General features: G+C 40.6%; 1 protein-coding gene across 6 annotated transcripts in view; it reads left to right on the top strand.

Annotated features, from left to right (window-relative positions):
- Sorcs1 (sortilin related VPS10 domain containing receptor 1) overlaps nucleotides 1-20,489 on the top strand; it is a 512,909-nt gene that overhangs the window by 366,572 nt on the left and 125,848 nt on the right. For all 6 annotated transcript variants that reach the window (XM_055591505.1, XM_055591507.1, XM_055591508.1 and 3 more), the window contains exon 6: nucleotides 7,186-7,250. In XM_055591505.1, coding sequence (XP_055447480.1) covers nucleotides 7,186-7,250 — 65 coding nt within the window. The remainder of the gene's footprint in view (nucleotides 1-7,185; nucleotides 7,251-20,489) is intronic.

Raw genomic sequence — 20,489 nt, 5'->3', positions numbered from 1 at the left:
TATATATATATATATATATATACATATATATATTCATTTGAAAAATGCTTCTGTATTATATCATAATATCAAGCCAAAATTCATTTAAGTATTTGTTTTTACTGCTTTTGGTCTGTATGAAATTTGTATCAGCATCTCAAACAAAATTTTTTAATTAATAGTTTCAGTATACTTCCATCCAAAAATACATTAATTAAGTACTTACATGTTGTGGAACGATGGTAGGACACTGTTTTCTGTAATAGACCATTCTGTTTCTGTGAGAGCTGAGAGCATGAAGACACTGGGATTGTAATGGGTGTGTCTAGACCCTAAGCAGAGGTGTGGCATGGAGCATTCCCTGCCATTGTGTGACATAATGATGTTCATGGTACAAAATGCACATCTCGTGTGTTCAGAAAGTTGCCAGTGAAGTTATGTGAAGTTTCTCTTGTGAGTGATTTCCAAAATACCCGAGGTCCACCTCACATTTGGTTTTGAATACATTTTTGGTTGTTGTACAATCATAAACCTTTCGTTGCCACTTGTGTGTGTGTGTGCGTGGGAGTGCGTGTATGTGTGTGTACCTTCCACCTTCAGTTATGTAATGTCATATGAGACCAAGACCCACAGCAAGAGGTTAGGCTCTTGAAGTGTGCTGATTCCTTCTGACATGTTTACATTAAAAGCTTTACTTCTGCAAAGCAGGTTGTGCAACAAACATCTTCCCCTTGCCATTACCATTCTGATGTGTATGAATTCCTTTACTCTTCATCAGAAACTCATTCTTACTGTTTCCTACACACACACACACATACACACACACACACACACATACACACACACACACAAACAACTTATGAAAAATACCTTCAGTGTAAATAGGCTTCTGGCTTGAGGCAGAAGGATGGCAAAGCTGCCATCTGTGCTGATTTCACAGCAGACCAGTATGCACAGGAAAATGACAATTGTCTTTTATTTGTCCTGTCTACTTATTGGCTTCTTATTTGTTGTTCATAGGAGGTAGCTTTGTTACTAGGGTGAGATCTAGACTAAAGAAGAAAAAAACAGGAAGAAAGCATGTCTCTTAGGCTAAAGTGAGAGGTTAAAATGACATCCAGGCTTCTTTTGTTTTGTTTGTTTGTTTGTTTGTTTGTTTGTTTTGTTTTTCCTGGTTGTACAACAGATGAGACCTCAGGTTAAGCTACCTTGTTCAAGAGTAAACATTGTGGCTGTAGCCAGGGGTCTCCTGATGATGTTTGCTTTAAAGAGGACAATGCAGCCAGTCCTGATGGGACCTGATAAGCTAGGGTCAGATGGAAGGGGAAGGGAAACTCCCCTATCCATGGACTTGGAAAGGAGCATAGGAGGAGATGAGCGAGGGAGGGTGGGATTGGGAGGGGGTGGGGGGAGGGGGCTACAGCTGGGATACAAAGTGAATAAACTGTAATTAATATAAAAAATAAAATTTAATTTAAAAAACCTCTCATGGCAAGTAAAGAGCCAGCCCGGAATCAAGGAGTGCAGCTGCTGATTAACATGTGCCGGCCACAGCGCGGCCTCTGTAGGAGCCAGGCTTGCTTGCTTCTGAGGTAGTGGTTCTTGAGGATGCCTGTGATACGTGACTCTTCCATCAAAAGAAGGAAAAGGAAAGCAGAGCTCTCTTTCCCTCACAGCCTCCATCTCCACGCCCTGGATGCTGTTATGCATTTCTAAATCTGAATAAGTAGGTGCTATCCAGTCACAGTATTTATTTTTTAATACTTGCTCTGCAGCTATCTACTTCAGGACGTTTGTGGCTCTGCAGCATTTATTGAGCACTATATTAAAGTGGGATAAACTCAGACAGAATGGCGGGAGAATGATAAACTAGTGGCATTTCCGGGTTCCTCTGTAGAGAAGGTCTACAAAGGCTGCTGCACGGGGCTGGTTGTTCTGCACGGGGCTGACATTGCCCTGCTAGCATTCGCGGTGCTCCGTGTCAGGCTGGGCTTAGTTTCTTCACATCCTTGGCTCTGGTGATCCTTAGAGTGGCATTGTAAAATAGCTGTCAGTGGGAACACCACCTTGAGAAACCAGTCGCAGAGAGGGACTAGGCTGCATCAGGCTACACCCCAGCTTTTTCAGAAGAGTGGACCTATCTGGGATGGTCAGTAAGATTTCAATTCAGTTTCCCACCAGGTCCACACACAGGCAGGGATGTGTTCTTCCATTTGGGTGATTATGTATTGTATTTATTCCGTTTTTTCCCCTCAATGCTAAGGATTGCACCCAGAGCGAAATGCAAAGTAGGTAAGTGTTGCAGTAGTCAGCCTCGCCTTCAGCCATCTTTCCTTAACTTTATTCGTCTTATGTCTCTTCTAGTCAAATGCAAAGCCTTCCCCTTGCATGGTGGTGCTTAACGATGATGCCTAACCGTATTTCACCTCACTTTTATTGTTCTACTTTGAAAACCCCAGACCTCTTTATTTGATTTCCACGTGGATAACTCTCTCTCTCTCTTTTTTCTTTCTTTCTTTTTTTTTTTAATCAAGACTAGGCCCACGCTTACTCTTTATATTTAAATGGAAAGTGCTTCCACCACCATTGTTTATCAGTCACCTAGGTGAATATTCCTGGAGTTTTGATCCAGTTCCTTTCACAGTCAGCCTGGACTGCTGCTTCCTGAGATTCTACCTACAGGGGATGAACCACTTTCCCTGGATGTTCCAATGGCATCCCAAATGTTAGAATATTCTTCTCATTCATCTGCATTTCTGAACTTTTTATGGGAAGAATTCGTTGGCTTTGATTTTATTCACCATGAGCTTAGAACGCTGAATAAGTAAATAAATGAATTTTGCTTTCACATAGTTGCTGTCTGGTTTATGGGCTAGTACATATTGAGGCTTTGTTTTGACTACTGACCTGTGAAAACAAACAATTTTTATACATCATTTCTGCTAGTGGTGCCCATGTTATCCTGAAAGTTTATAGTGACGACATCGCTTTCAATTTCAGGGTGATTATTAACTTCCCTATGCACCTCTTCAAAATAAAATGAGATAATAGAAAAGAGCAAGCTCCGCAACACTTTCTGAGCCCTCGCTGTATAGCGGAAGCATATTTTGGGTGGGATCTTCAGAATTAAACCCAACACTTCACATCCACCACACTGGCGCTCCGCCTTTCAGCTATTAGCTGACTTTGTTATTACTGACAACGTTGAACAGGCTACCCTGGAACTTCTTGTCTCAACTGCCTGGGATGATAGGCATGAACTTCCAGTTTAAACCACGTCAGGAATTTTACGTGTGTGTGTGTGTGTGTGTGTGTGTTCCAGGAAATCTTGTTGTTTTGCATTAAAAAATGTCTGAGGTACAGGCATGATTGTAGAAGTCTTAAAAGGATAGCCGACTCCTTTTTCATTCTTGTGACTACTACTACAATTAATCCTAGTTTACTCATTTTGTATTGTGTCTACAGTACCCTCGCTCATCTCCTCTCATTCCCACCCTCTTTCACTCTCCCCTCTCTATGTCCTTCCCTGGTCCACTGATGGGGGAGTCCTCCTCCCCTTCCATCGGACCCTAGCCTATCAGGTTCCATCAGGAGTGCCTGGATTCTCTTTCTCTGTGGCCAAGTAAGGCCACCTCAACAAGGGGAGGTGATTAAAGAGCAGGTGACCAAGTTCATGCCAGTGACTGCCCCTGTTCCCCTTGCTAGGTACCCACTTGAAGACTCAGTCTATGGGCTATATCTGGGCCGGAATTTTAGGCCCTCTCCATGCATGATTCTGGGCTGGGGTATCAGTCTCTGCAGAGCCCCCAGGGCCTAGGTTTTGTTTGTTTGTTTGTTTTGTTTTTTTCTGTTGCTCTCCTTGTGGAGCTTCTGTCCCCTCTAGGTCTTTCTATCTCCTTCTTTCCTAAGATTCCCTGCACTCTGCACAAAGTTTGGTTGTGAGTCTCAGCATTTGCTTCAATACCCTGCTGGGTAGAATCTTTCAGAAGCCCTGTGTGGAAGGCTCCTGTCCTGTTCCCTGTCTTCTCCTATTTCTCAGGTCTATCCTGTTTGCCCTTCTGAATGAGGATTAAGCCTCTTCTCTATGGTTCTCCTTGTTGTTTAGCTTCTTTAGGACTATAGATTTTAGTAAGTTTATCCTTTACTATATGGCTAATATCCACTTATAAGTGAGTATATACTATATGTGTCTTTCTGCCTCTGGGTTACCTCACTCAGGATGGTCTTTTCTAGTTCCATCCATTTACCTGCAAATTTCATGATTTCCTTGTTTTTAATTGCTGAATAGTATTCCATTTTGTAAAGGTATCACAATTTCTGTATCCATTCCTCAGTTGAGGGACATCTGAGTTGTTTCCAGAGTCTGGCTATTACAAATAAAGCTGCTACAAACATGGTTAAGCTAACGTCCTTGTTGTATGGTTGAGCATAATTTGGATGAATGCCCAGGAGAGGGAAAGCTGTATCTTGAGGTACCACTATTCCTAATTTTCTGAGAAAGCACCAATAACTGACTTTCTTAAGGGAGAACCAACCTAGAAAACTTATGTTTAAATTCAGTCATCTATAGCTGAGTTCCAGCAATAAGAATTGTGAAGGCAGAAGAAGGGTGGAGTTGGGTGTTCCAGGCATTTATATTGGCATGACACAGGTCTGAAGAATTTTGTTCAAAGAGGAAGAAATTTTCCTACAGACAAGAAAAAAATGAAACCTTTAATTAGATAATCCTGAACCATTGTTTTTCATCTTTTGTAGAAGCCTCCTATTGGAGTCCTAAGATGGAGTAACATATATTTGAAATAATAACAAATACTGATGACTACAGCAGTATTTTCTGTTTTTAATGCACACACAAACATTCATACAACCATACACAAGAGGTTTGAGAGTGTGTGTGTGATGCACACTGTGTGAGGTACACAGATGTGAGTGTGTAGTGCCCGTTGTCATGAATTTGCATGCAGGTGCCTGAACAGGACCTTCTGTATCTTCCCCTGTCACCCTCAGCAATATTCAAACCCTGGAAGCTGGGCCATTTAACCCAGGCTAGCTTCGCCGTGAGGTTCCATGAGTCCTCCTCTCTCCAACCACCCCTTCCTGCTCAGAGCTGGGCATGTTATATGCTTTGGCTTTTCACAAGGGTGATGGGAACTCAGACACAGATCCTCCTGCATGCACAGCAAAGTCTCTTGCCCACTGCGCCATCTTCCCAGTCCCTTATTTTCCTTTTTACTCTTATGGCTTAAGCTCTTGTCTGGAGAGGCCACTGTGGCTCCAGGCACTGAGTTCTGGGAGGTGGAGAACCGTGACTGTGGACCAGCAGACCCCATAATATTTAACTATAGTGACAGTGAAGGGGTCACCTACGGCATGTACGCAAGCTGTTCCCAGTGACACAAAATATTCAGATTCATGCTACAGGTTTTTTTGAGTGAAATGATAAAGGCCTTATTAGGGATTGTCTGCTTCCTGGGAGAAGAAGAAAGAGGGATTTAATGTTTAGAACATAGACTTTGAATTTCAGGCCATGCATCAATCAGAGACATCTTACTGACAGTGATGATAATCGGTCCTTAAGGAGACTGCTTTTGTAAAAATGAAGAACAGCTAAGCTAGAGAGGCCTGAGACTATCTGAGTTGGGAAAATGAATTCAAATAAAGAGTTCTGAGAATGTTCCTAAGACACTGATTAATGTACTTGTTTCATTGAATCTGTAGACCTTTGTTCTTTTTCTTTCTCTCTTTTGTTCCCTCCTATTTTTTTTTTTTTTTTTTTTTTTTTTTTTTTTTTTTTTTTTTTTTTTTACTTTTCATCTTCTTACTTTTTTGGTTTTTTTTTTTTTAAATATATTTCACACTTAAAATTTTACTATTATATGACAATACCTATGACTATAAATGCTTTAAAAATGCCTCCAGTAGCTATATTTGTTGTATGCAGATATGTATGTGTGTGGGCATATGTGTGTGTGTGTGTGTGTGTGTGTGTGTTTGTGTGTTCCTGTGTTTTTTTGTATGGAAGTACTTGTTTAGGGAACAGGTTACTCTTGCATTTGGGGAAACACACAAAGTAATTACTTACGGCAAAAATGAGTCATATTTTATAGTTTACATAAAAATAAGTATTTGCTAAAAGGAAAATGTTCTTTGTAAGTTGGGTATATTTAACAGAAGTGGCTTTTTAATTGTGTCCTTGAGACCACAATGGGGATGGAGCAGAGCTTTTCAAACTACAAGCAGAACTATTCAGCGCTCACTGAGGAATGTGTAATGGATGTGGCACTTTAGGAGTGGCGGAATCTTTTAGTGTGTCTGATGATGAGGCAGCGAAAGTGAGATGAGGTCTGTCATGTGCAGTTTGAGGCTCCGCGTGAAATCCTGAAGTGATGTTCACTTTTGAACTCTATCTTCAAGGATGCTGGGTTGAATGCCTAGGGAGAAGACTGAAGGACCAATTTTGAAGTATCTGAGTCTTTTCTTTATAAAAATGGAACCAATTAATTTTCTGTGAATCCTGCTCAAAATGAAGCACAAATGTACTTACATTTACGTGACCCTGCACTGTAAAAATTCTGGGCTAACATGTGATTGCCTGTCTCATTTATATACTGGAATAATCATGTTCTATTCGGTATGGTCTCTAACAAGTTTAAAATAAGTTTTAATTCTACACCAATATATGAGGATATGGATTTATGACATATTAGAATTTGAGAGGCATCTACATTTCTTTTTAGTTTTGTTGGTCCAACGCTGCTGAGAATGGTCACTGGCCTCAGGTGTTTTTGAACTTCTTGGGTCACACGATGTAAACAAAAATACTCAGACTTTTGAAAATTTCAACTCACAAACTTTTATTACATCGCTTTGCTCTGTGGGTCCCTGTGCATGTCTAGTATCTACCTGATGAGTCCGTCAAATCTGGTGTTCAGTGTGTGATGAGATGACAAGAACACATGTGTCCCACTTGCAGGACATATTTCCAAGTCTGGGCTAAAGGACACGCAGTATCTTTGCCAGAGAGATTCATTACTGTTTTTATTTCAAGAGGAAACTTTTCTGTTAGGCTCTATATATAAACGGAGCGGATATGTTCCCAGGATTATGGTCTCAGAACTGGAAGCATTAACAGTCTGAGGGCTTCACTGAGGTATATATGAAGTTATTAATGCAAAATGTTCCTTTTTGTGTTTCTCCATTCTTTAGGTCTGTGATGGGGTCAAACAAAGAACCAGACCTTGTGCATCTCGAGGCCAGGACCGTGGATGGTCGTAAGTAAATCAACTATGCCCCAGTGTCCATGGCGGTATTAGTTCTGTCAGTCTGTCCTGCACCAAGTCTGCAGCCACAATAGTGAAATCCACATCATCTGTGGATGGGCATGTGTCCTGTGTCCGGAAATCCAGATTTGCTTAATAGTTTTAATACATACATGTATTTATAAAGACCTATTAGCCTACCTCTGTATATATCCAGATTTATTTCAATTTAGATAGATGCAATACTGGGACCACCCTAACCCAATCAGTATGCCCGATAGAAAAGTCCCCTGGGACAGAAGGACATGCATGTGTACACAGAGAACAACAGCAGAATTACTCAGTTCTATCTACCCATTTCTACTTGATTTTCAAAAGATTATTTTATTTTTTGTTTTATTTATTTTGTGTGTATGAGTGTTTGCGTGCATGAATGTGCATGTGCCATGTGTGCATGTGGAGGGCAGAAAAAGGCACTGGATGCCCTGGAGTTAAGAATGGTTGTGAGCTGTTACTGGCTGGTTTTTATATCAGCTTGACACAAAGTCCCATCATAAAAGAGGAGGGAGCCTCAATGGAGAAAATACCTTCATAAGATCCGGCTGTGGCAAGCCTGTAGGGCATTTATTAATTAGTGATTCACAGAGGACCCAGCCCATTGTCAGTGCAGCAACCCCTGGGCTGGTGGTCCTGGGTTCTATAAGAAAGCAGGTTGAGCATGGAGAACAAGGCAGTAAACAGTGCTCCTTCATGGTCTCTGCATGGACTCCTGCTTCCAGCCTCCCACACTGGGGGAGTCCCTGCCTTCACTGCCTTTGATGGTGAACCGTCATAAGGAACTGTGAGTGAAATAAACCTTTTCGTCTTCATGGTTCCTTCTGGTCATGGCATTTTATCACAGTACCAGTACCCAACACACACACACACAAAACACACACACACACTTTTTATGCAAAAAGGTCTCTTACTGTCCTGGAGGTATTCATGTAGGCTCAGCCAGCTGGCCAGTGAAGCCCAGCGATCTACCCAGCACCTCCTCCCAGCACCAGGGCTAGCAGTTTAAACCACCCATGCCCAGCTTCTGTTATAGTATGGGTTCCAGGCCTCAAACTCACGTCCTCGTGCTTTCAAGGCAAGTGTTTTGCCTACTGAGCTATTCTCCTAGTCCCAAGCTATTCATTTCTAAAGAGTTGCATTGTTGTTACTACTATTTTGTTCTGTTTTGTTTTGGTTTTCAGTTCCCTCATTTTGTTAGACACCATCCAGGCCATACCTCATTGTTGTGCTCAGAGATTCTCACAAAACACTTTGAAAGAAAGGAAAAAATGAGTTATCTCCTAGTAAGCCTCACCACAAGCAATGGGAGGGGGAATTCATTAGCCTCTATTGCCACCCTGTGATAGGTCTTGTCAGCCCCATTAGACATGCCACAGTGAAGAGCTTCAGTTAGTGGGGATTGTGGTGTTAAGTACATGACATCCAGGGAGATAATGTACAAATCCAGAATTCAAACCCATGTATAAAAATATTTCATAATACTAGTCGCTGTTAGTACCTCCTTGAAAATACCATTTCAACCTTTCATATCTCATTTTTCTCTGAAAATTAAGAAAGTTCAGTCATGGTTCTAAGTCAGCATTGACTGAAAAAGCACCTGGTGACACTTATGCCAAGTATTTTATGTAATTCACACAATTATTCCTGATAGTTTTTTTAGACTGTTACTTCAATTTTATAGATGAGAAAACAAAACAGAAATGTAGGTAGTAATATCTGTAGGATATTTGGAGGATGCACAGACAGTGGTATCTTCAGGTGAGAATAGGAAAGCAACGTGTATAAAACACTGGGCACAGAAGCACTTTTCTGTCTAACACTGAAGCAATGCAAGTTTTCTTCACCTGCTCTGGTCCTGAGGATTCTCTGCTGAGATACTACATATAAGTAACAACGAAACAAGTGATAGAGAATGATGGAATTAAGGAGAGAAGGGAGCTAGTACAAGAGGATTAAGGGAGAAAATCAGAAGAAGGATAGACTTCATACGTAAAAGATAATGAAAATCTGACTACTACCAAGCAAAGATGTATAGTCACATGCCCAGCATTAATCCAAAGGGTGAGCATCCTTTGCTCCCAGAATGTTCCTTAGATTTGGAAAGAAAAGCTGACTCACTTTCCCATAACACCTGCCTCCCTCTCCTTAGCTCTTAGTATTAAGGTAGAAGGTAACTGCTCTCTGTAACCTCAAAACAGAAAAGTAAGTCATCCATGGAAGACAAATCCCAAAAGCCACATGTCTTCCAGGACTTCCATTTGAAATCTTCATGGGATGTTTCTTCTCCGGAGAGTTCACTTCCCCTTTGGAGCATGCATATGTTCTCTGGCATGCTCACTGGGAGAACAGAACAGGGCTCAAGGCTGACCACTCTTACCTCTTCTACATCTAACTAGGGCTGGCGTGTAAGCTATTCTCAACAGTGCACCTGACAGAAAAGGCTTTAGCAGTTGGAGCTTTTCTCCCTCTGCTGGGCATTCTCTGGGTAAGCCTTCTTTTCCTCTGCAGCAGGTGATAGTATCTTGGACTCATGGTTCAGGCACAGTGTACAGCACAGAGAGAAACCTTTTCCTGAGCAAAACAAGCACCCATCTGCTCTCAAGTCCTCCCTGACTTCCCAATCCTCTAATGGTGGTAAGAAAAGTCAGCTTCCTTCTGTGGCAGAGCATAGCATGGTGCCTGCCCGTTTCTCCACCCTGTAGTGTCCACAAGCCCTGACTTCAGGCCTGTGCATTTGCTTCTGGCTGTTTGAACTAACTCACCAGGTTGTATGTTTCCCCACATGAAGCGCATACTTGCTTTTGCTGTCCCCTGGATACCTTCCTTTCTTCCTCCTACCTTGAACAGCCAAGTGCAGTTAATCACTAGAATACAGGTGAAGTGTATCTATCTGGGGAGCCAGGCTCAAACTCCCAATTTCATACAGTATGTTTGATATTATCCAACAATTTTTCTTCATCTCTTTGAAATTCTACATTTCATATATATAATTTGGTAATCAACTTTTCCTGCCCATCCATCATTGGTCCATAAGCTCTGCCAGAGCAGGGGTCACATGTATGTTCAATGTTCTGTCTCTAGCACATGCCACAGCAGTTTCCTAATTATGTGAGAATGAGGAGGTATGCAGGCAAATGTTTGTAGGGGTCAACACTGTCTATTTCATCTCATGTATTAGATTGCCTAGAAATGTTGAAGCATTACATTTCATACTTTATCATTCATGTAGGGCTCATCTAGGGATCTTATTTAAAAGTGAACTCTGGAACAGGACAGAAGCCTAACACAGAGGGACTCTGAAAGACTCTACTCAGCAGGGTATTAAAGCAGATGCTGAGACTCATAGCCAAACTTTGGGCAGAGTGCAGGGAATAGTATGAAAGAAGGGGAGGAAGAAAGACCTGATGAGGACAGGAGCTCCACAGGGAGACCAACAGAACCAAAAAATTCTGGGTCTAGGGGGTCTTTTCTGAGACTGATAGTCCAACCAAGGACCATTCTTGGAGATAACCTAGAACCTCTGCACAGATATAGCCCATGGTAGCTCAATGTCCAAGTGGGTTTCCTAGTAAGGGGAACAGGGGCTGTCTCTGACATGAACTCATGTCATGAACTCATGGCTGGCTCTTTGATCACCTCCCCCTGTGGGGTGCAGCCTTAGGAGGCCACAGAAGAAGACAATGCAGACAGTCCTGATGAGACCTGATAGGCTAGGGTCAGATAGTAGGGGAAGAGGACCTCCCCTATCAGTGGACTGTGGGAGGGCATGGGAGGAGAAGAGGAAGGGAGGATAGGATTGGGAGGGGACAAGAGAGGGGGCTACAGCTGGGATACAAAGTAAATAAACTGTAATAAATTAAAAAAATAAAAAAAATGAACTGTGTTTCAGCAGGAGCTTAAGATTCTGCAGCCTTGGTGCTGCCAGTGGTTCTGGGCTACGCATTAATGCACTTTTGTAGCAAAGTCTCACAGCAGAAAACTAATAAAAGAAAACACTACACGGAGGTTTGGGGATCATGCTGTTTTCCTGTTTGTGGCTTCCTATGTCACATAACCCAGTAAGGCCATGGCTCATTCCCGTGTATTCTTACAGTTTACATTGCTCTGTACTCATGGAAGGCATTTTGCTTCATAATATCAAAGTGCCATCCCAGGCTCCATTCTCACAAGGCATCATATATACATACATACATATATACATACATACATACATATGTATGTATATATGATGTATATATGATACATATGTATATATGTATGATTATATATATATATAATCACTTACAATTTACTTATCTACTTTATCTTATCCTCTTTTTTATTTTTGAGAATGCAGCATCTACCAGAAACTACCCAGAAGTGAGAACAGTAGCTAATAAAAATATTCAGTAAAGGTGTGCAATTTGAGAAGAGATCCCTGTCAAAATTAAACAGGAAGGAGGAATACGACTAATTGAAATGGAAGATTGAATCATAAGATCTGACCTGCTTCAAAGAAAAAAAAAAGATAAAAGGAATTGTATTGACTCTATAACCCCTGGCCCCCTCAGCCTGTCTCTTACTCCCTCCCTCTCTTCCCCACTCTCACTTCCTATCTTCAAACAATCAGCAACCTTGGCTCCAGGTAACAGAAACAGAAGGGAAGACAGAAGGAAAGCACAGAGTTCAGAGTGGCCAAGCAGAGAGCACATTTATCAAAACACGGCTGCAGGCTGGTCAGTTGCCCCAGAAATTCCAGTCTGTGTTATCTCTTCACATCACTTATCTGAAATACCTCTTTGGCTTTTCATCTTTTCATTGTACTTCAGGGAATTCTGAGTTTGCCATTCCAGGTCATATACTCTGGATTACATCATGTATTCCAAGGTAGTGTATTTCTATACTTTAAAGAAGAAATTTTTTTATACTATAAAATTCAGAAATTTGTTGCCAAAGCATTTAGATGTTCAACACAGAAAAACTGTTTGACTTGTCAATTTGGCTCATCCCCATGTGGGAGACAAATGCTCCTCTGGATTGGTTAAGCCCAGTTTCATCTTGATGTCATATCAGATGTCCTAAGATTACAATTATAATTCATTTGAATTTCAATGGCATCCCAAATTTAAAGGAACATGGATACTGGTAAGCTTCATTTTATGACTGGTACAGATATCAATTATATCCTGAAATGCACATTCCTTGTAATGTACATATGTGACTAGGATGATACTGTCCATTCACTACATTTTGTCTTGGCAAGGAAAGCAGAAAGTAACAAAAATAATTAAAACCAATCATACAATGTGTCACTGGAAAACTACGAACATGGTCACTAAACATAGCCTTTGTTACAGACTTAAATTTTCTGCTGTGGACCAATTGACAGGCCTCCATCTGGGATGTAAAGATTTTACTGTTTTACTATCTCTACGAGTATAACTGTGTGTGCATTTACTTTACATGCATTCAGTATGGTACACAACAAAAAGGAACTCAAGTTCTGTAATTTACCTCATCTGTGCATGTGGATGGATAGATAGATAGATAGACAGATAGATAGATAGATAGGTCCCCAGAGAGAAAAAGCTGGCCAGTCCATTGCACTAAGAGCTTAGTGAAAAGCCATGTCTCATTTCATTCTTGTTCTCCATCTGAAGCATAGCTCAGAGCTTGAACTAGTCAAGATTCAGTGAGTGAGGCTGTAATGATAAGTGAGCACCATTGTGCAGGCATTTTGTCCCAAACAAAAGTGTGACTGTGGGGTCTTTGAGTCTATATGCAGGAGCACAAATCGGCTAACAACTCTCTGAAGTTGAATGTCACATTCCATGATTGTGATTTTTGGTAAAAAAAAAAAAAAAAGAGAGTAACATTTAGTGTTTCAGATGGCAAACATACGTGTATGCATAGTTAAGCATGTATATGCCGATCTGTAAGCACACAGCATGTTGACAGATCTTGCAGAACCAAGTTTCACCCTCATTGTTGTCCTCTTTTACTTCTGAAGCTGAAACCTGAGACAGTGCCCTGAATGTTTGTGTCCTGGTGGTGATCCACGTTAGTACGGACTTAAGACAAGGGACACTTTTTAGTCTAAGAGTCTATCTACACAGCTAATGGTAACCTTGCAACAGTGTTCTCGAGGACTAATCACTTTCACGGGGGAAAACAGGCCTTGGTCCTTCAGCCACCTGTGAAAATGACTGCCCCAAAACTCTGTGAAATGAACCTCAAAGCAGCTCATTGTAAATGGAGGTGAAATAAGGCAAATCTCACAGCTTTATTTCATCGCCAAGCCTATTAATTCTGTCTTGCGTGAAGCCCAGACATCTCCTTTATATTTTCTATCCTTCACCATTACAATGTTTTCTCCACATTGAAGGATATTCATGCTGGTGCCTGGAAGACACCGGGGCACCCAGAGCCTGGCTCTTCAGCGTGTCTATCCAGTGTTGAGCTGGTTTCACCGGCCGCAGAAGTCACTTCTGCAGCAACAGCGAGGGCTCTGCTAAGAAAAGCAGAAATGCAGCACCAGACCGTTTTTCACAGTCACCCACTCAAGGCAAACCCACTTGATGACCATCGTTCTCCTTACTTGGAAGTGGTAGTCATGTTGGGAGAATTAAAAGGCAGGTTAATCACCTATTAGAGAAATCTTTCTTCAACTCAATAATAAAATGGTTTCTTATTTTTCTTGTTCATACAACTCTGTATAGATGTTTCTTTTATGTTATCATCTCATTTTGAAATTTTAAACGTCATTTCTGTAGTTTCTTGTTCCCAACTTAACCTCTATGAACTGTGTGAAAGCAGGGAATATGAATCCTCTGTGTGTGATGGGGAGGGGAGATAATTTTGTACATTTCTTTACAGATACACTCACATAGTTACTCATGTTGTAAACCAGTGGGACACAACTAGTGTTGGTGAACTTCTGTTTAAAATCTCCATATTTGTGCACTGGCCTTCAGTGACTTTATGCTTGGTCACCACATAATATGTTTATATTGCACAGTGAACTGTAGTCTAATAACCACTATCTCAGTAAAAGATTGACCTTGCCCTATTTCAGACAATTCTGATGTGCATACATCTTTATTCTGTTTAGTCAGTAATCACTCATGCCTGCCTAACAGCAACAAAAGGGTAGGTGCTGCAAGTATACCCCTGAGCCGGAGAGACACCACTCTTAAATCCTTAAACATTGTCAGCTTGTGTCTCAAAATGTGTGTGGCCATACAGAATTCTGCAATCAGCAGGTTTCTGTGTTGCTTTTTAGACTCTCAGCAATCAAGACTCCTGTGAATGAATTTTTAAACGTAACCCAGATGGTGAGCAATAGAACATGCCACGTTCTTTTGTTTAAATTCGTGTTCAGTTTGGAATGAACATGAGAGTTTTCATTTGATTCACTTTGTGGTTTGATTTCTTCCTCAGTGAACTTCAAATAATAGCAATTCTCTGTCGTATGTTACAGAATACTAACACTTTTTTTTGACAGAGTATGACATATATCTATCTTACTGATGACATTCCAGCAAGCAGTTGGTGCAATGATTCACACAGCGAGCCTTTACATGCTTCCTCTTTTAGTCAGTATATGAGTAGTGTCTAAGGTAGAACCTTGGAAGGGGTTAAAGGGCTCAATTTGCAGTAAGCAAGCTTATGATTGTGACAGGTGACCATTTTCCAACAACAGAACAAATGTACCCTCACCTCTCTTCCGTGCTCAAGTAGAACATCAAGCTTTGGAGAGAACAGAGGAGCTGGCCTCAGTCACAGTTCTTCCTGGTGGCGTCTGTTGGATCCATTTTTCATCGCAAGTTTCTGGATTTGAGGTGCTGCTCCTTTGTAATGAGGCTTCCTGATGTAGTAGCCTAGAATCATCCCCTAAAACTTACCAGGAAGCTATGTAGTAAGGGAACACGAGTGTTCCTTACAATGCACACCTTACGATGATATTACCCTAACAGGCTCAAGTAGGCCACTTATATTTTGGATGCTTTCATAGCCATATTGTACTACTTCCTCTGCCTGCTATATGCCACTCCTTTGCCAGGAGATCTACACTTCATAAGGACAAGATACTAGAGATGCTCAGAAAATCTATACCATAACTAAGGGCAGACATCTTCTTTTCTGTTGGGTCCTTATAATCTCTCAGGATTCAGCAGCAGCAGTCTGTATGCATGTGTGTGATGACTTTTAATGAATGGAAAACTACATATTTTCTGACTCTAGCTTTCAATAAAACAGGGTCATAAAGGTGCTTACAGGTCCACATGAATTTCTTTTTATCCTGAACACTGAAAAACAACAATAAAAAAACACTATGAATTGCTCTTAGCTTGTTTTCAGCCCTTGGAGGCAGGTGCTGTTGTTATAACCCTCATTATAATAGGAAAGGGAATAAGGCTTACAATGATTAAGTGCTTTTCCCGCAGTGATTGTGCTAAGATTTCAGGCCAGTCTGGTTTAATCCAGGTCTTGTATTTATTTATTCAACATATAATGTTGGGTATCTCCTCCCGTGGTCCAGAGTGAGGAATGGAGGGATGCTGCCAAAGTCCTCTTCTCATAGAGGTTAATTTCTAGTTGTAAAGACAAATTGTTAACAAGTACATAAAGTGTTTACTTAAAAAATCTGTACACAGACATGTAAAAGAGCACAGCAGAAGCTCAGAGAAAGGTTTAAGGAAGCTTATAAGGAAGAAATTTTTGGAAAGGTGGCATCTGATAATTGAGGCAAAATATTATGAAAGTAAAGTAGGGTATGGTGTGGTGGAAAAACACACAGGTTGGACCAGGAAATAAAAAGGACAGGGAGTTGGGAGTGCCCAGTCAATGAGTGGACTACCGAGTGAAAGGTAAGTGTGTCCTTTGTCTGTGCAGTCCATGATGGAAGACAGAAATAGCAGTGTGCTCTTTACTGGGAATCCACCATGCTCCAAGCATGATAATTACCATGGAGAGTAGTGGTAACCCAATGGTAATATGTGGCGGAATGGTTAATTCAATGTATCTACTTTGAACACAGGGGCTGCTGCTTCTTGAGCTGCTTCTCTCCTAGAATGAGTCTTATGACATGCAGATATATAAATATGTGTAAATAAACCAGTCTCTAAAACAAGACAAATGAACACAAATGTTGCAGGAAAGAAAGTGTGACCAGTGAGTTAGCTCAGCAGGTAGAGACACTTGTCACCAAGACCTGAGTTCAGTCCTCTGGGATCCACATGATAGAAGTGGAGAAGTGACTCTTACACAGACCATCACATATGCACTAAAAAGAAATAAAACATAATGTAATTATAAACATAATGTAATTCTTCCCTATACACTAAACTGGTTTCACTATTTTCTCTTCCTCTCCTCCTTTCCAATTTCATTATGGCTTTGCTTCCTTCTCTTTCCTTCTTGTCTCTCCCTCTTCATCTCCACTTCTTGCCCCCTATCTCTTCTTCCACTTTTTAGTAACATTTGGAAATAATAATTAAAAAAAAACAACAATGTACTTCTCCCTCATCAGCATTCAGTATGACTTATAAACCCGACTTAAGTCTTTCTGAACTTCAGTTGTCTCTGTGTGAGCATCTAATGTGGTTAGGTGTTTCTGGGACGACGTGGACTACTCTTCCTCCACCATGGCCCACATTCTCTCTTGACTTTGGGCCCAGAAATCATTGTTTTTGGGGTGATGGTTTAGTTTTGTTTCTGTGTTTTTGTATCTTGTACATTTTATTGGGCTTTTCTGTAACTATTCTAACCCACATAAGGTAATTTCCCTCTCTTCACAACAGAGCAAATTATAAATGAGTTTAGGTCTTCAGGAGTCTAGACTGTGAAAAACGTAAATCCACCATTCATGGTAATATTAAATGAAAGGAAAAACGCTCTCTTGCCAGATCAACTGGTAGTGATAGGAAGGTTGGAAGTTTCTTACATGTAGATAGAACTCAAAGGATATACCTAGCATATTATTTTGCAAATGGTTTAAATAATGTTTTTGTATTTTAATATTGTTTAGACTTTTAATGATCTCTTGTATTCGTAATCTCATGCTTGGCAAAACTCTTACGATTCTAGAGAATTCCCTGTTGTGTTCACAGCCTGTAAGTGCCCACTCGAGCAGTAGAAAGACGATTCAGTTTAGGGTGTATCTCAGTGGTGTGACAAGTGCCTCACGCTCTCTAGGCCACTGTTCTCTGACGATACAAATGAAGGAAGAAACTAATTAAAACAAATAATTTAACACAATTAAAATATTTTTTAAAAATAAAATAAAGAGAAAAATTAATAAGACACACTGGTCCCAAATAAATAAATTTTAAAGACTAAAAAAGGTTGACTCACAAGGTCACCATGTCAAAGCAGGACATCCAAAGATAGATAATTTCTCAGGTATGGCTTAACTTTGATGAACACATTTTGAGGTAGATGTTACTCACTTTTGAAGATATCAGTGGCTAATTGGCATGTGACACAGAGGATGCTGAAGACCAATGAAAAGTACACAGAGACTGCAGCGTGTTGCTGTGCCCCTCTCTGTCTCTCTGTTTCTCTCTATCTCTCTGTCTCTGTCTCTGTCTCTCTCTGTCTGTGTGTGTGTGTGTGTGTGTGTGTGTGTGTTGGGTAAGGATATTTAATATAAAGATTTAGAAAACAAGTAATAAAGCATCAGCAAGGACATAAAATTTTCTATGCAAATGTTTGTGTTTTAAAATTTGTTCTGCTTTAAAGTTGAAAATTAACAGGAAATAGGAAAGCTTGTAAGTGCTTTGCATGGCTATGTAGATCACACTTCTGTTGATAATTTTCTGCAATATGAAGGCATATGAAAGTCCTTGGAGCTAAACACATATTTCTTAAATAATAGAAGGAATGCATACAGTCCCATAGGTGCATGAAAGGTATTTTAGTTTTTGTCTGTCATTTAATAGCACATGAATTTTAACAGATCCCACTTCTAAATCTTGGTTTCTTCACCTGTAAAGGAAAAAAAAGCACTCTAAATTCTGCAAAGTTGAAAAAGAAAAAGCCCTTGGGATCCACTTGGCACAGTTCTGACCCAGAAGAGAGGCTGCTCTGGAGATTTTGGAGGTTAACGTTACAGCTGCTGTCAATGGAGACATTCCGAGCCCTGTCTGAGCCTCAGGAAAAGCTTCAGTTAAAGCCCAAAGAGAATTTGAATGGAGAATCAGGAAAGGAAAATGCCTGCAGATCTCTGTGCATGAACCTAGGGCATCTGCCCGCTGGGAGTAATCATGCCATTTTGAAATAGTAGAGATCCTGAAGACGTGAGCTGTCCTGGGACACTAGAGATCTTTGTTGTGTCTTGGCAGGAGCAGGAAAGAAGCAGATAAGACCTATCAGACCTTAGAGCAAGAGTTTGAGTTATAACATCAATTTTTAGTCTAAATTCTAAAAGCTCTCCTTCCAGAGAGTCTGCAGACCAGCTCAGGAAATGACCCCACAGTAACATGGTCCTGTTGAGAGTGAAGCGAGGGCCTTGGGAGTCACTCTAGTGGAAGGAAAGAGCACCTACACAAGAAGCCTCATATGTTGAGTGCGAAAGTGACTTCCATATTCCTACCCATGATCACTGGCTTGGCCGGCAGACCACCATATCCCAGTGCCCACACAGCTATCTCTTGTCTATGAATAGGGCACGGATTGTAGTACCCAGTGTGTGTTAAAAATGACCTTTGTGCTTTTTCCTTTCATTTGGAAAATAATAAGTGCAAGCATTTGTTTGGTACAATGTGGTATTTTTCCCTTTAAGAATCTTATTGTTGTTAATTTTATTTCCATCTGTGTGTATGTATGTGTATGCGCATGTGTGCACATGCCAGTCGGTGTTTACAGCCCGGAGCAGAAATTAGGAGACACACAGCTTGTTACATGAGTTCTAAGATTCCAAATTAGGTCTGCATGATTATGCACCAGGTGCTCTTCTCACTCATATATATCGTTAAATAAGTTTAAGGAATTCTATTATCTTCCATAAGTTTCATGTTGTGAAAATGTTTGAATATACATTCATAGCAATTTTGAAACAATAGTAATTATTATGCCTACTATTCTGTGTAAGATGTTACTGAACCTTCCTCTTCTCTGAAATTTTGCATCCCTTGATGCAACTCCTTGCGATGGTTAATTGTCAACTTGCTAGGATACGGAATTCCCCAGAAGCATGACTGTGGGCTACTGTCTTGATTCGGTTAATTAGGGTTGGAGACAGACCCACTTTGATTGACAGCTTTCCCATGACTGGAACCCCATGTCACATAAAAGGGAGAAAGCAAACAAAGCACAGGAACCCCCTGCTGCCTCCTCCCGGAATGTTTTTTCATTACTGAAGTGACATCAGATTTTGGATATTTGTTCTTTTTCAAATGTGTGGGTTGCTAATATTTTCTGTTAGCCATTAACTTATGTTTTATGGTAGACATTCTTTTCTCTAACATATAGATGCTTCCTGGTTTCTTTCAATCCCATATTTCTTTGGCTTTGTTTGTCTGTGCTTGGGGCTCATTACCGTAGTATCTTTGCCCAGACTAATGATTAAAAATTATTCTCTGCCGTTTCTTCTAGTAGTTTTACTGATTCAGGACTAACATTAAAATCTTTAATAAATTTTGAATTGAAATTTTTAGATGATATGAGACAAAAATCTGATTTTATCTTATGAATTTGACTATCCAGCTATGCCACTCCTGAAAGAAAAGACAATTCCTTCTCTCTTGTCTACTTTTACTTTCTTTCTTAAAAATTATTTACCCTGAGTGTGTGGTATAATCTCTGGTCGGATCTACACTTTGGATCACTGGTTGCTACAAGTATATCTCAATATATCTCAATACAGCGTTTCTTTGATCACAACAGGGTTAGAAGTCAAGTCATAGGATGTCCCTTGCTTTGTCCTGTCTGCTCAACATTGCTTTGGCTGCTAGAGGGATGTCATGGTCCTGTATGGAGGGAAAGCAATGACATGTCAAAATGAATAAAGTAGTGCGCCCAACCCAAACAGTGACTGTGAAGGGGGACCTGCCAAAGTCCCACAAGTATCTGTAGATTTTTAAATAGGTGGTGACCTCAGAAGCAATACTGGTTATTAAACAGAAGATTTAAATAACAATCATAGCTCGTGTCATCTGAGCACAGTCTAACTGGGAAACCAAGATCTGCTTTGTCACAAATGGTGTCAATGTA

The sequence above is a fragment of the Psammomys obesus genome, unplaced genomic scaffold (genome assembly GCF_907164565.1).
Source record: "Psammomys obesus unplaced genomic scaffold, mPsaObe1.curated_primary_1811, whole genome shotgun sequence".
NCBI classification, from domain to species: Eukaryota; Metazoa; Chordata; class Mammalia; order Rodentia; family Muridae; genus Psammomys; species Psammomys obesus.
The sequence above is the reverse complement of the archived record's forward strand: the minus strand, read 5'-3'. Positions and strand labels throughout refer to the sequence as shown.